Raw genomic sequence first — 16,920 nt, forward strand, 5'->3', positions numbered from 1 at the left:
TTCAGCTTTGCAAAGGACTGAGCCTGTGTGTTCATTAGTGCAGACTACAGCAGCCAGTGTTCACAGTGCCTATCTGAAAGAATTTAACACTAAAAAGGTATCTGGAAGGTAAAGAATGCCCTTTTTATGGTGCTTTAGTAACTTCTTTTTTGCAGACTATCAGGCTGTTAATCTGAGCTTTTTACATGAAATACCAAACAGAAAACACTCATCTGTAAGACTCTGTACAAATATTTTGATTAAGAAACTCCTTTTAAAAATCTGATTCTGATTCACATTCAGCGGAGAAGGGGAAATTCAACAGCCTGTGGTTACTCAATAAAGCAAATGCTAGCTACTCCATTACCAACTTAAAAACTTTGGTGGATAGAAGGAAATGAAAGCTGAAAAAAGCCAAGGATCTGAACAGTAAGCAAACATTCCTCAGGACCCAGCCAAGAGACTGCTTAAGCATGAGCTCCAACCTTCTGAGAAAAGTATGAGTTAAATATATGGACAAAATTCCTTAACAAGAAGGGATACCATTTGAAAAATAGTTCTCAGGAGCCCTTTCAGCTTTTAAGTCCCATTTTCTCAGTCTGAGATGGTTTTGTTGTGTCTATGTTAGTTTTGATAAGGGAGCCAGCTCTACTCCCATTGAAGTCCATGGAATACTCCCATTGTCTTCAGGAGGAGCAGAGCTAGACAAAAAGCTGCACAAAGATACCATGCTAAAACAGTCTGGCAGGTACCATGACCTCATCTTATTTTCTTAACATTTCTGAAAAAAACTCTGTGTGGGAAGGGGCGGGTGGAGAAAAATCTATGCAGCCATTTCTACTGATATGCAATATACCTTTTATACTAAAATACAGACCAGTGGAGCAAATGAATGGTTAGCAATATTAATAGCCAGGAACTTGTTAAACTGCCTGGGATGAAGAGTTTGCCTGCAATTTTACCACTACAGGATATCTTGGAGAAGACTAAGCATTTTGTAATGCTGATATTTTATATGTGCATTCTATAAGTCCCTGACAGGCAGCAGACCCTGTAGTCTTCATTTCAGATTAAATTTTATACAATAAGCCTGAATGCTTTATTTATTTTTAAATCCATACTTTCTAAGGGTATGTAGGTTTTCTTGGAAATAAAATTATATCATGCAAGCGAAATTGCATTCTGATTTTATGCAGTCCGACTAAGCATTAAAAATGAGTCCTTTTATAATTCAACTTGCAAGAGGAACATGTCTCTTTTCAACAGCAGCTTGCAGTAAACCCCCAACCCTACTTCATCCAGAAGACAAACCACTGCCCCATGTTAATAATGAATGCAGCTCATATCTGCTGTGTTCTGTTAAATTGCTAAAATTGCCCAGATAAACCATTTGAGAGTGTGTCAGGTTAAATTAATACAACATGACCTGATCACTTCCACAGCTGGGAAGAAAGAAGTTGGCATTCTTTAAATCCAGAGCTCAACCTGGAGATTATGCTAAATTGCTTCATTCATAGTCCACACTCCTCCGCACATGTCAGGAGGACAGCATTTGTCCCCTCTAGTGATAAACAAATTATACATGAAATCAATTCCACTTCACAATAATTTTCCCTATTGGGTATTATCTTTCCTCCTCTGCTCCCTCCAGTTAAGCTTGCATCCTGTAACTTGCTAATGAGCTGGGGGCTTTCTGTTCCAGGTGGCACCCCCTGCCTCGAAGTCATGACATTTCCCATTTCGAATGCTGCTGGCATTTTTCGACAGCTCCTGCTAACCAGCCTTTTTGACCTGCACTAAGAGGAACTCATCTGATCGAATGCTCTAACCTGCCAATCACACCAGCAAATGATCTTCACAGTCACTCCCAAGGCAGGAGGGGAAAAGAAGAGGGGAGAGTGAGAGAGGGGGAGCGAGAGAGGCAGCTTGGGAGAGTGATGGAGCAGGCGAGCAGGCAGCCTCTGCAGAGACCTAATGAGAGTACTTTAAGTCTCTGAGACAGCTGAAACAGTGAAAAAATGGTGGGAAAATTAGGACAGAACTGAATGCCTGGTGCTGTTATTAGTGCTTTCTCTACACCCTGAGACCATTTTGAAGGCAATACCTCTGAGATGTGCCATTTTCAAAAGAACAGAAGTTAATTTTACCATATAAATAGAAAACAGATATATTTTTCCCTGCCACTATCAATATGCAAACCTCATAATTCTGCTCTGCCAAATGGCGTTCTTTACAGAATTAATTAGGAGCTGTAAGCTCGTTAAATGAGAAGCTTCACCTAGGGATGATTATGAATATTTTTTGTTGTTGATCTAAGCCATAAATAGCACTTTTAACCTAATTTAAATGCTGGCAACATTTACACCTCTGTATCGACAAATGTTTGCACACAGATACATAAAACAACAAATACAGTATCTGCAGAGTCTAGATGTCACTTCATGGGCTGAAACCAAGCAGAGTCATGATAATGACTCAGTTGTTTTGATTTTGCTCCTTTTATGATGTGACAGATTACTCAGTGCTGAATCTTTCAAGCACACAATGAGAGATTTTATTGTGTGAGTTTTATTTCTCTTCAGACTATAAGCTAACTATAAGATTTTGATACTCATGTAATGCACAGACTGAACAAGAAAGGTATTAAAAGCAATTGTAAAATAAAAGTTTCAGGGAGAAAACTTAAATAAAAAGTCTGTTAGAATAAAAAAGGCCAGAAAATATAGTGCACAATTAGACTTTATATTAATATCAAAAGAGGGTTGCAGAAGTGGCTGTACAGAATTAAAATCTAGGTCACTAATGGCAGAGAACAATCACCCATAATTACTCATTCAGAATACATATATGGCCCAAAACAACATTAACAACTTAGAACAAAAAATTATGAAAATACTCAATTTTGTTTCCACTTCTTAAAATATCCAAAGATGCTGTTCCAGGGCTATACTTCTACATTAGATATCTTTATTAAATGAGAACTTAGTATTTTTTGAGCTTTCCTCCTGAGACTTAACAGTTAACACTAGGAGGATGTGGGAAAAACATCCATCCTCATCCCACTTATGGGGAAGAATAAATAAATATAATTTATTAGCTGAGTTGTAAACTATTGCTACATTTTAAGGCAAGAATCTTCCCACAACTAGAGGTATTCAGTGCACATTTACTTTAATGGGTGGTGCCTTAATACCCAATATTGCAGTGGTTGGTTTAGTTTGTTTATTTCATGGAGAATCAGGCAATATAAGCTACAGATGAAAAATGGCAACACAAAGCTTGTCCTCCACAGAAAAGATTCTGGTATATGGAAATACAAAATTTCATTTTTTTTGTTTGCAATTTGGCTGAAAGTAAAATGCTCTGTGAGCTCTGAATGCTGCAAATGGTGCCTGAGAGGCAATGCCTCTCATTAACTTTGCTGTCTCTCTGGGTTATGGGCTGTGTGTCAGCATTGGAAGCCTCTGCTTTGTCTGGAAACCTCAGTTTCTCCCCTCCAGTGGTTCCACATTCCTCTTAGACAAAGCCTAACTGAGGAGTCACGTGAGGAAATAATCCTAAAGGAGAGGTGACTGTCCATGGGAGAGCAGGGAGAGTGGAGCCCCGCCTTTGCCTCCCTCCCAGTCATTGTCATCGAGACATTGTCCTCGGCGCATTCAAATGTCATCCCAGACTATCGGCCCACTGGAACTCAAACGGCCTTTCATGCCCAGACACTTCTTAAGCATGAACAGACCACAAAGACTGTCTAGTGGGAATTGCTTGCTATCCCAATATTAATAATGCAATATAGCACACTTATGGCACAGAGGATTCCGCCTTTTGTCTCCTAAATTTATGAGCAAACAAACTGGAAAGACAGATAAACAGCACTGCAACTGAGCACGAGTTCATGCAAATATCACTAATATCTTTCCTACCACATAAATGACTGTAAAATTACAAACCTCTGCACTAAAAATTATTTGAAAATGAATCTTCACAGTGCTGAAGGCAAGTTATCATGCATTAGAAATGAACTGAAAATAGGCTCCATACTATGCCATAGTACAAGGAAATAAGGTATTGTCCTTCAAAAAAGTTATCCATAATATTGTAATACGTTGTTTTCCTTCCACCAGCTCTGAGGCTGATTTGGCCATGACATATTACGGTTTAAAAAAACTAATGTCAATAAATATGTAGGCACTGCTTTCACACCAAATGACATAGAGTATATAACTGCAGGTAAGAAATCAGTATCTCCTAGCAATGGAAGTTAGAAATACTTGTCCTACCAAGTGGAGTAAGTAACAATAAAATGCGAAGACCTCCCCTCTCTGTTCTGCTTCCTTCTTTCCTTCTTCTTTCCTAAAGAGACTCCCATTTAGAAATCCTGATCATGCCTACTTGTTTCAGGGTGCTTATTTCCAGGCAGGGATGCTCTCCTGGGCTTTCAGTCTCCAGGCTGGACAGGCTTTCATCAGAACTGCTGTTCAGCTTCCTTAGTGAGACCATCCATCCCAATTCACTTTCCATACCTCTGTGCATTATGTTACTGACTCTTTTTATAAAAAAAAAATCAAGAGACTGTGCATTGTACTACTTACAAGGAGTGTAATTAAGTGACTGCATTTCACATGACAGGAGACAAGATGACCTGTTACAGTACTGACACAAAAACACCAATAAACATATTGTCTGAGCCTTATGAGCTCCTTGACTGGGTGGTGGATTTCCTTTACTGGGGCATACCTGGGGACCTGAGGGACAGTTCTTCCATCCTCAGTCCCCACATGTCACTTAGGACAGATGGGCAGTTTATACAAAAACAGCCTTGCACTGGACAGCTATTTTCTCGGTTCAGTCCATTTCACCCATTGTGCAGAGCCCAGAGAATATGGGGGGATTTTCTTTATGGTTGAATAGAGGGCAAAATTCAGTCTACACCTTTCATTTTATATCAATAGAAATAAGATAATAGATATCATAAGGAAAATGTAGACCAACGCCTGGAGTTTTTCCCTTGTGTGTTATATTTAGGGTATATTCCAGCAGTGTGGTGATCTTATTCTTCAGTATTAAGTAAAGCACAGCTGGAACAGTCTCATAAAGCCATTATGTTGTTAACATAAGAAAATAATGGCACTAAAAGTATTAGAGAGCCAAAAAATATCTTGGATTCTGCAGTTATCTTTCACAGCTTAATACTAATTTAACATTTTACAAAATTGATGTTACAATTTCAACTCTGCTTAGTACTGTCATTACTGGACTCAAACCCAAATTGCTTTCAGCTGCCCACCACAACTGCATCTTATTAGCCTTTTCAGGAAAGCCAATTTATGCAAATCCAGTATTAGTTAAATAATTAAACTGACCCTCAACATTCATGTATAGACACTGTCTGGCACTAAAAGATGCAAGAGAAATTTAAACCTCCCATCTTCAGTGCTTAGGCTTCCATCTTTTCAACTGCAGCAGCACAATGACTGTTTATACACATCTATCTGAATCCATCTATTAAAAAATGCACTAAAAATTAAATTGGCTACTGCTGTGCTTTTATAGCTCTGCTTTTCTCTCCCAGTCTGGTTTTACACTGAATTTTGAGATTTCACACATATAAAGCACTACTGGCTACTTTGAGCTTTTGATTAAATCAACAGTGACAAAATCTGGCTGATCTGCAGTCTCTCAGTCTAGAATTTCTCTTTTATGCAGACCTTTCTCCACTTTAATTACTACAGTTTTATCCCCTGAAGCTGCAGAGATGAAGACTTAGATGCACAGTATCTGGTTTTCCACAGTGTTTTAGCAACATTGGGCTACCCTGAACAGAGTAAATTCAGGGGAGTAGTGAATGAAAATGACTTTTCAATACTGACTGCTGGACACACACACTGCTAGACTATGGCTTCCCTGTGGCTTGACTAGGGCAAGGCAGGCAAAAATTATGTTCCCACACAGCAGGGCTGAAGAGACACTGTTAAACAATTTATAAATGTAAAACTGAAGATGACAAACAAAAATGAAACTATTTGGATGGGGATGCAACAACAGTCACCTCTCTAGCTAGCAAAGAGTAAAAGGTAATTTTCCATAACAATTCTGTGCTGCTGAACACACCCAGTGATAAGCAACCAAATAAATAACCAGCACTTTTTGCCATTATAGGGGTAGCTGTCACCTCTGCAGCTTTATTCTGCTTTGCACAGCTGAGCTGGCCCGAATGACGCCATCCTCCCCTCGATTGGCTGGGCTGGTGTCAGTTGCTGGCTTAAATGGACACAGAAGAAAGAATTCAGCACCCTGTGACTGACATTGAGGATTGCTGGGATGCATGTGCATGTGGTGAAGCAATACAAATAAAGGCCACTTTTTGTTTTGCTCCAGTGAATTGTCAAAGAGATTTAGAAAGCCAGGGGATCTCATTATGGTAATACAGGTTAAATACTTTAAAAGCATATGGTGTTACCATCCTGAATGAAGCTGTCCCTGCTGGCTCCAGGAAGCAGACAATAGGCCAGAAACACATCTCGTGTCTCCGGCCCACCAATGGGAGCTGGGGATTATAAATCACCACAAGAAAACATCACATGCTATCTGGTATCAGGTAATGCCTTGTCTTTTCAATTACTATTTGACTCATCCTTTCCAGAGAGGAACAAGCTTTAGCCATGTATTCCACTAGCCAAATGAAAATAGAGCTCTAGAGTTTCTTAGGGTCCCCTCTTGTCTCAATAAAACAGATCTGTAAAGATGGATGACTTTAGTATATACAGTACAACTCAACAAGACATGTAGACATGAGGAATGCTTCTACAGAGATGCTTCCTCCCCACAGAGAAAAAAAAATCAATGGAAACCATCAGGCACAAAATAAAAACATTTTGCTTTATCACAAAACTTTAAAGATCTGTAGATTTGGTCAAAAGGCCCCATCTAATTCAGACAGATTTTTCTGTGTGTGGTGATGCTTATTACCACATATTTGCTAATTTTCTCCAGTAGAGAGCAGCCTCAGCATTGACTTTGCCAAGTCCAAATGTCAGGTTTTTCCCCATGGGCACTGGAATAAATGTGTTGTCTCTTCTCGGAGCCCACGACAACGACACAGTGTGGCCTACAAAGACCCCATCAGTAGTCCAAGTCTGACAGATGTTATCTAAGTTTTCAGAAACATGTCCTAGGCTACTGCTTTTTCAAGTGGTAAGTTCATTTGTGAGTTGTAGACAGACAGCTGAAGCACTAAGTATTTTAAAGACAGCAGAAATTCTCAGAGATGGCACCAGTTTCTGAGGGCTTAACACAAACTCTAATCAATGATGGAGCCAATTACAAATTTACTGCCTTTAGTCCCTCTCCTTCACCAATCTGCCAGAGACTGCTTCTCCCAAAGTCAGCAGATGATGTCTCGGCCATTCCTCCCCTAATCTTTTTGCCTTCCAAACCCTAAAGAAACATTGATTTAATTCAGTAGGTGCACTATCAGGGCAGTAACACCTAGCAAGTGTGTGAGAGAACAGCAAGAGGTGATAACTTCTTATCACAGAAAGATTTGGCACAACATCTTTACTGGGTCTCTCAATTTTATTTCCTGTTTTACCCCCAAACCAGGGAAATTATGGAGGGAGGAAGGAAGGGAGGAAGGACATAAGACTATAATTTTCTGCAGCACCAGTTTCTGGAGGCAGTTGAAGATGGTTCCTTGTTCATGTTTCTTTGTGGGTTTCTCTAATAAATTCCTTTATGATGTATAAATGCATGAAAATATATATTAAAAAAAAAAACAACACCTTTCCTTTACACACATGTTAGAGCATTTAGTGAGCAACTATCTACAGATTTTTTTCTTTCACATCTTCCTGAAGGATACTGGAATACCTCAAAATTCCAGCCCTTCCTAACTTCCCTGCCACCTCTACATTTGCAAAAAGGCAACCCATGAATTTGAGTGAAACACATATGTGTCTACCTTGTCCAGGAAACAAGTTAGAAATATTTGTTTGCTATGGTTCTTGGGTTTTTTAAAATAATCAGATCTATTTCCTTGCAATATTTGCCCCTTCTAATTTTTCTTTATCCCACTAATTGGCATGTTATGTGATCATGCTTGTTGACATTTTAACATCTTTTACTGTTTGCCTCCATCTCTCTAACTCTACTTGCCTTGTTTACCTGTCAACTTCATGGCCCTGGAGAGCTACTGCTATCTTTCCTTTTGCTATCCATGCATCATTTTGCTTCACTGAGCCTTATGAATGGAGACTCTGAGAGAATATATTGTAATAAATACCCCTTCCCTAATGCTACGCTCCTGCTGACTGCAGCTCTAATCTTCTGCTAGAGTGACTGACTCACAACTTATCCATTTCACTGACTGAACATCCTACTTGCCAGTCACTACTCTACTGCTTAAAATCACAGCCACCTGCCATTCACCAGATCTTCTTTTCACAATACCAAAACTCCAGTCTCTTTTCCCAACTCCTTTCATTTTCCACACTGACTCATACCTCTACTTGCTTGGTAGTCTCAGCCCTTTAAAGGTTTCCACCCATTCTAATAATTCCTCACTCAAATCCATTTCCCATGTCCTCCTACTTCCCTATGAATTTTAGTTTCATGTCATTAATCTCCAGCTCACCACATGGTACAAGGACCTCTGTTTGGTCCTAATACTTTACTAGGATTACCTGCTGGTCCCCATCTCATGGCACAAGTCAAATACTACAGCAGGGAGCTGATATGTTATTGCGCTGTAAGCACCTAACAGAACAAAGTCCCAAGCCACAGAGGAAAAATGTAATCAATATTTACACATCACAACAACTGCTAAGTGGTTTCAGACCTTTCACAATGAACCATGCTATTCTGTATTCAAACTGTGCTTGAGCAGCCATAACAGTACAGTGATGTATGTAGAAGGTAGATTTGGTTTTCTCTTTCTGTTCACATATAAAAATTTAAAACAGTCATTTGTACCTGCCTAAATAGATATTCAGTAAGAATGATCCAATGCTTTTTCTGCATTTTTTACATGCTCATTTGCAAAAACCTTTTGTTGCATATTTTATAAACAAAAAATTGCAATTATTTGGAAGCAACAGAAAGGAGATTCTGTGCATGAGAACTGAGATTCTGTACATAAGCTTCTACACAAAAGGTCTTTAGCACAGATGGGCACATTCTAAATATACTTTAGATGGATGATATGTCACGTTAGAACAGACAAGGTTGAAGAGATGTCTGCAGAGACACAGCCCCAGGAAAAAGTAGGGATTAACTTGTCAATAAGGATGTAAACAGACTGCTCTGAGGCAGCCTCATTTCTGACATTAGAGAATCTTAAATGGTTTGTTGGCGAAGAGCTTGTGCAAAAACTGGGGCAGGCTGTCAGCACCAAAATCTATTCATTCCAGTTTTTCAGTAGTTACTGCCTGTCAAGCAAAGACTCTACAACATTACAGGGTTAAACAATCCAGTTTTACACAAGCATACAACAGTAAACCCAAATGTAATTCATTAGAGAAAGCTATGTCTGATATTATATAAAGCAGACTTAACTAAATATAGATATCATGTGAATATCAACTACATTTATAGGAGACCATATCTTCAAATAGGTATATGAGCAGCATGTGCATTTATGTCAGCTTCTAGAACTTCTGCAACAAACTGTTAAAATGGACTCAACATGCAAAAGCAACCATGTCTTTAAAAAAAACCACACACACAAAAAAAAAAAGCAGGCCTTGATTTTTTGAATGAAAAGAATCTGCTCTTAAGGTGTTTTATGAAACACTATGGTATGAAACAATTTAGAGAAGCACAATAAGCAAAGCAGCTAGATAAAGAAATATTGCTAATCCGGAAGAGTCTGCCCAGTGTTAAATCCCTCTGAACAAGCACTGGGCTGCTGCATATGGGCAGAAGACAATTAATGCCATGATATAACTCCACCTTCCCCTTGCTGTAATTTGGTCAGTGGCCTCTCTGTTCACCTGGCCTTCCCAAGTTCTGCTCTGCTCTTAAAATACCAGAAGTCATATTACACACTATTTCACTGCTGAATAACAATGGTTGAACAAAACTAGTATTAGTTGATCAGTGATACAGATCATAATCACTAACACGACAGCACCTCTTTATCATGAACATCCTTCTGCTACCAAGACTTGCAACCTACTAAATAACAAAATCATAGATTTGTTAGGGTTGTGAGGGGCCTTAAATCATAGAATCATATAATTTCTCCTCCTTACCCCAAAATTTAACAACAGAACTCACAAGAGGTATTTTCTCTCTTCCTATTTTATCAGGGAGAAGAAAGTACAAGTCCAAATTAGAGGCAAACTATTATTTAATATACCAGCACCAACTTCTGCAGTGTTTTCAAGCTGTCAGTGACACTCATTCCTGAGTACTTACACTCTTCATATGGACTGTAAAACTGCAAAAACAGAATATCAGCCTTCATATGGACATGCAATTGAGTTTCGTATTTTGTTTCTCTAAAGATAATTAAAGAGCATTTTCAAAGATATCCTTTCCAATAATTATGTCTTACCTGCATTATCAGTTGTGAACATAGGTATTCTTCAATGTTTGCTGTTTGATACACCTTTGCCATAACTATTGTTTTTTCCAAAGGCTCTCATGCTTTCTCCAGTCTCTGGCTGTAATCTTACATTCGGTACAGTAAAAATAGAAGACACTGTAAAAAAGAGTTTCAGTTCAGAAACTTTGTTTTGTTTTTGCAGTAAAAGCAGTAATTTAAAAAACAATTCATATATATAGGAAACACAACACATTAAAAACATATATCACCTATTTCTGCCAGTAACCACTGCACAAAATCTGAATGGAAAGAAGCTGAACGCATTGTGATGGAAATTGTATGGTGCAAACATTCTTAGCTGCATGCATCTTCGAAAAAACCTGTTTCCAGATTGTGTGTGTTTATTTCTCCTCTACACCACCATACAATTAATAACTTCCACTTTCAAATTTCTGCTGAGTGAACGTAGAAATAAGAAGGTAAAACATGCAGCAAGGTTTTTCAATAATTTGATATCACATATTACATCTTCAGAATCTTGATATCAGTAGAACTGAACTATCTTGTTTGACTTTCTTTTCTGAATTACTAAAGACAACTAGGCTTGTTAAAAATATCCCAAGAACTCAAAAATCTTTTACATGAAGCAATCCCCTTTTTCGTGAGCTAGAAAACCCATGACAACTTCAATGTCACACCAGGCAACTAGTTACTGGGAGACATGATGATAATAATCACAGTAGTCCAAATGCAAATGGTTAAGAAATAACATATTGATAGTATGAAAACTCCTTTCTACTTAGGATGCCTCAATCTGATGGGGAAAAATCAATGACTTTTAATATATCCTGAAAACAAACCTCCATAGAACAATGTCCCCATGAGAGCTGCCACTGCATGATTCCATAGGGAAATGCTAAAGAACTAATCAGGGCCATAAGATTTTTCTTTTTTGCACTAACAACTGGCATACCTGTAAATTTCTGGAACTACTTTTTTCATCTATATATCTTTGAAAGACCTGACTATTGCTTTAGGCACAGACCTTCCCACTGCAGTTTGACATCTCAACTTGCATTTCTTATTCTGTTATCCTCGGTAGTGCACATTGTTAACGACAGATATTTTATGCAAATAAATGAATATGAGCTCTCAAATGTAAAAGTAGAAAAGTGGGAGGATTTTTTTTAAATAGAAAATAACAAGTACAAATATTTAGTAAAAAGGATTAATCTATAGATTACTGCTCAATTTTCAGATGAAGGAAAGCTATGCTCCATCATAACTTGCATTGTATTTCTAGACAAGGTGCTTTTAGCAGAACTGCATTGCTACCTTAATGTACTATTTTCAAAAACTGAAAGTGGCTACCCTTTAGACAGAGCTTATCTGGAAATTTAACTTCCAACCCAACTGAAATCATGCCTTGACTTGAAACCAAGTAAGAAAAGCAAAATTGTATTTCTCACATAAACTAACTTTGCACACGTTTTTAAAATAAACCCCAATAAAAATATACCGTAAAGTATTACATATAATACAAATAAATAGTACTAAAGGTCAAAACCAGAATAGAAAGTCAAACACTTCATTTTTACTTTTTTAGTGTAGGCAGAGTCACCATACTGTTGTGAAATATTGTGATTCCAATGAAACAGTTTTCTGATGGAAAATCATTTGACTGATTCATCCCATTTGCTATTCTACCCACATATGAGTCTTTCCCTTGTTTTCAGTGCTAAATCCCAAAATTCACAATTCAGCATTAGACAAAAATATATTCCATGATGAACACTACTCACTACAGAGATTTGCAAAATCACTGGTGGTGTCCAAATTAGAAAGCACTATATTTTTTTCCACATAAAGACTCAATATGTTTATAACTATATTTAATTAACTATCAGTAGGGTTTCTTGATGTAAAATATTAGCAAAGAGAACTAGAATCACAAAAACTGGTAATTTCACTACACAGTAAACATTTTCCTAACTCTCCAAAGTATATGACTTCTTTGTTTTGTAAATATGTTTACAAGTATATCCAAGTCATACTAAATAGAAATGATTGTAGTATTTGATACTGGGATTGTCCTTTCTTGCATCTGGATTTATACTTCATAATGATTATCTCCTAGACACAGAAATAGTCTTTCTGTAACTCAAAATTTTACTGGAGGCATTTAGAAGAACCTTGCTTTAAAATATAATGATTTTTCATCTTTATTCTCCCCCCTTCAAAAGGTTTCACTGCTCCTGATGTTTAACGTTATGCAAAGACGTGTTTCTGCCAATGAATATCGCCTTATGGTTATGCTTCTGCAAATAACCTGCTGTGAGCTGATAAAAGGATTAATGCAGCCAAAATTCTTAATCTGTGAAATTACAAATTAAATTCTCATATTAAAAATACCACCCTGAGGTATTTTTTGTGGTTTTAATTCCCCTCTGGTGTTCTGCATACATTGTGCTTGTTAATGACTAGGACAAGACTGTCTCTGTTGGCAGCCTGCTGCAGAGTGATAATGTGTAGGCATTTACTTCACTGATGGAACTGGATTTAACCACTGACTGATAAACTAAGTGGCAAGTGGATAATAAGTCCATATTAACAGAAAAGTGCTACTGCAGAATTCAGAATTCAAAATCCTGGCTAGACTAAATCACACAGTCATAAGGATTGAGATGTCACCACTGCAGAGTGATTTTTGTTTTCCATTTGGTGGAAATTGGATAAATGAACTGGCATTCTTGATGTTTCATTAGTTCTGAAGAAAAGAATCTCTGCATCAATTTCTGCAAAGGCAGACTGTCAACAGCAGCTGCCTTAACTTATACTGAACATTTAAATTTTCTGCTTATCAAGTACCACAGCCAGCAAACTGAGTGGTGGGTCACCATGGCAGAGGAGGAAACTGGGAATCTTTTTGCAGAGCCAGGACACAGTCTATGATAGTGACGGACAGAAATTATTGGTGATATTTTGGTTTTAATCTTCATATTCTAAAAATGGGAGAGTGCTCTTCAGAGCAGAGCCAGGGTTAGGTACTTGGACAGCCAAGCCACAGAACCAGCTCAAATGCGACTATAACAGCTGTTGAGGATGGAAAAGATAAACTTTAGGAAGACAAAAGTTTTTGAACTGACATGACTGTAAGCAGATTCTACTGTGGATGAATATTCAAAAAGAGAGTTTGGTTTTTAGAAGCAAACTTTTAAATCAGCCATAGTTACACACATATGTTCCATTGTTGCATATCTGAACTTTCTGCCTTGAGGTACTGGATATAGATCTTTTGCTGATGGATGCTTGTTTGAAAACAGAAAAGAACATACAATGCTGTAATGCAAGCAAGCGTCTCTTCACCATATTGAGTTAAAGCAAAATGCTGACTGTTATTCCCTTGTGAAACCTTTTTATAATAACAGAATCTTCTCTGAATAAAAAATATCATTCATGATACTATTTTTTCTCTAGAATAAATAGTTGTGTGCTTTTAACACTGAAAAACAACATGCAGACATACAATATACATAATTTTGAATTACTAAAAAGATAATTGACAGCATACATTATGATAGGAACATTTCTGCCAAGCCAACTGGAATCCACTCTGTTTAATAAAGGAAGCACAAGGATGTATGAAAATAGTGAAAGCATTCTTAGTTAAGAATATCATCTACCATCCTCTTTGTACAGTTAATTCAGCCAATTAACTGATTGTTTACTTTGTGTTTCCCAGACTTCTGAATGCAGAGTCCTTTCTTAAAGGTTACTGTTAGAACACACTGAGATTCTGTGAATCAAACACAGCTGGATTTTTATCCTGTGTGCTGCAGCTAGTTAAGAATTACTGTATAAGTGAAAAGCACTAAATATGTAAATTGCATTTTTCCTTTTGCTTTATGACAATTCAAAGAATTCTATTGGCTCCACACATAATCAAATACAAAGATAGCAGGCTGAAGACTGCAGAGCAGAGATAGCAAAAAAAAAAAAAAAAAAAAAAAAGAAAAAAAAGAATCCATTTTTGTCAAGCTAACTATGTAATTTCAATCTACACAATTGCAGTCACGTATTCTGTGTGTGACTGTGTGTGTCCATGAGGCTGTCTGTATGTGGGGGTTAGCATACACACATGCATCTGCCTGAACTAGAATCTTTGTTTCTGATCCATTTGGAGGTGGTTATACTCACTATCCGTCAACTCCCATAGCCGTGGGGGCAGATCACTGAAGTACTCATGGCTCAGAGCTGCCTGTGCTGACAATCTGTTCTTTGGGAAACACTGGAGTAGTTTGGAAGCTAGATCTTCTGCATGGTTCACACAGCTCAGCCTGAAACACAAACAAGAAGGTGTTTTTGGAAAACAGTATAATTATTCTGTTTACTAATTCCATCTCCAGTCAGCACAGTTGAAACACCAAGTCTTAATAGCCAGGAGTGCTAACAGGAAAAGTGTTCCTTAGGTTAGGGGTTTGATTAATAATTTCTGTATTGACAGCTCAAAATTCATACAAATTTTACAACTACAGAGCATATAATACACCATATCACATATGCCCTGCCTAGTGTGCTAAAGCATCATAAGCAACAGCATCTTGAAAGCAACTGTTTTGATTCATCCATTTACATTTTACTGAGCATACTGACAAACTGAAAATTTACAGTGCTGGAAACAAATGCTTATTACCATCTGAACACATGAAATCCAAGCTTACAATAACAGCAACATTCACACAACTTAAAGAAGTATAAAATTTTAAAATCCAGTGATGCTTAACATGCAACGCATTCATTGTGTTTTACAAAGACATTTTTCTTTCAGGACGTACTGACTTCTTATTTGTTCATATATTCAATGGCAGGGAATTGACTCCTCATTAAGTGTTAATGCAATGCAAATATTAAATTTAAGTGATTTATCTTTTCTAAGCTTCCTACAGAAACTGAGAAAACTTACTGTTTCACTGGGAGCTAAATCCCTGGGAATATTATAAGAAAATATAATCTAAAAAGTAATAGACTTGAAGTGGAGACAGTAAAATGGTAATCAGCAAGATGTGGCCTGGGTCTAGGAAGCAACAGCTGCCTCCTAAATTTCCAAAACCACCAAGCTTTTTGTAATATGCTGTCAAAAAATACATGCTGAATCTTGATGACATCATGTTGCTATTATTACTAGGGAACTTCATAAATTCAACCATGCCTTTGCTCAATAAAGATGTGTTACTGGGTAAATGCCAAATTCCATAAAAGGTTTTTTCAATGCACTGGTTTCCCAAAACCAGTAGATAGTAGACTGCAGTCCAAAATAACTCAGCATTTGAAAAAGATTGTTTTCCTCTAAAATCAATAATCCTACAGCATGTTTCATGCAAATATTTATTTTTTTCAGATCAAGATGACTTTCCAGAAAAAAATTCAAGAAGATTGATTAAGCAGCATTACTCTTTTATTGGGTTGACATGGCATGATTTATACGAAACAGTATAGGCACAGGTGAAAATTGTCTCTTCAACAAAGAACAGACAACACTGAAAACACTAAATAAATAAAAAAGATTACTACAGTGAGAAATTTAAGTTACAAATGTCATATACATAACTTTTTGTCCATGTCCATACCATCATCAGTGTGAAAAAAACCCTAATTTTAGATATTAATTTTAAATTAAAAAAAAGTCAAAAGCATCTATCCTAATTTATGTACTGGCATATGCATGATATGCTGATATCTGCAATCATTCAAAAAGTATGCCACTGGCTGTCTTTTTAATTTCTAGCAACTATAGGCTAGATGGAAATTTGAATACTGTGCCTACCTGATCTCTTCTTGAGAACTGGCAGGATATTTGTCCAGAAAGTACCCAGGGATGAATTTCTTAGGCGTGCTGACCACTTTAAGGTATTGTATCTCACCACTCATAATCTTACTGAACTCCCAGGATTAGATTTCAAAATTGCTATTTCAGGTTAAACAGATTATGAACTCCAGTGTTTCTGATGGGCACATTTTTTTCTGTTTTCATTTTCAGTTTGTGACAAAAGAAAAACACGTTGAATGAAAGGCTCGTTGCTTATAAATTACATTATAAATTGGAATAATTCCAGACTATTTAAGCTACCAGATTGTTGAAAATGTTCAGTAGACTTTTGTGACAATTACAGATAATTTCATTACAGAACACAGCAAGATATCAAGACAAAAATTATTATTAAAAAAGGAAAGGAAAAGGAGTGGCAAATATTCAAGGAGAATTGGTATCAATTCTTCTACACATCCAAAATTTCCATGGAATTGTGATTATATTGAGTCTGTGAGCCCTGAGTCCTAATACCCCCTGCACCAATGAATCGTTCAGAGATTGTGTCAAACCATTTCACCAATGTAATTTT

At 37.2% G+C, this 16,920-nt stretch overlaps 1 protein-coding gene across 1 annotated transcript in view; it reads right to left on the bottom strand.

Moving 5' to 3' along the window:
• Positions 1–16,920, bottom strand: part of CDK14 (cyclin dependent kinase 14) — a 314,376-nt gene that overhangs the window by 52,859 nt on the left and 244,597 nt on the right. The window contains exons 13-14 of the mRNA XM_005418584.2: positions 14,720–14,859; positions 10,532–10,678 (exon numbers count right to left, since the gene is read on the bottom strand). Of these exons, the coding sequence (XP_005418641.1) occupies positions 10,563–10,678; positions 14,720–14,859 (256 nt within the window). The 3' untranslated portion in view covers positions 10,532–10,562. The remainder of the gene's footprint in view (positions 1–10,531; positions 10,679–14,719; positions 14,860–16,920) is intronic.

The sequence above is a fragment of the Geospiza fortis genome, unplaced genomic scaffold (genome assembly GCF_000277835.1).
Source record: "Geospiza fortis unplaced genomic scaffold, GeoFor_1.0 scaffold138, whole genome shotgun sequence".
NCBI classification, from domain to species: Eukaryota; Metazoa; Chordata; class Aves; order Passeriformes; family Thraupidae; genus Geospiza; species Geospiza fortis.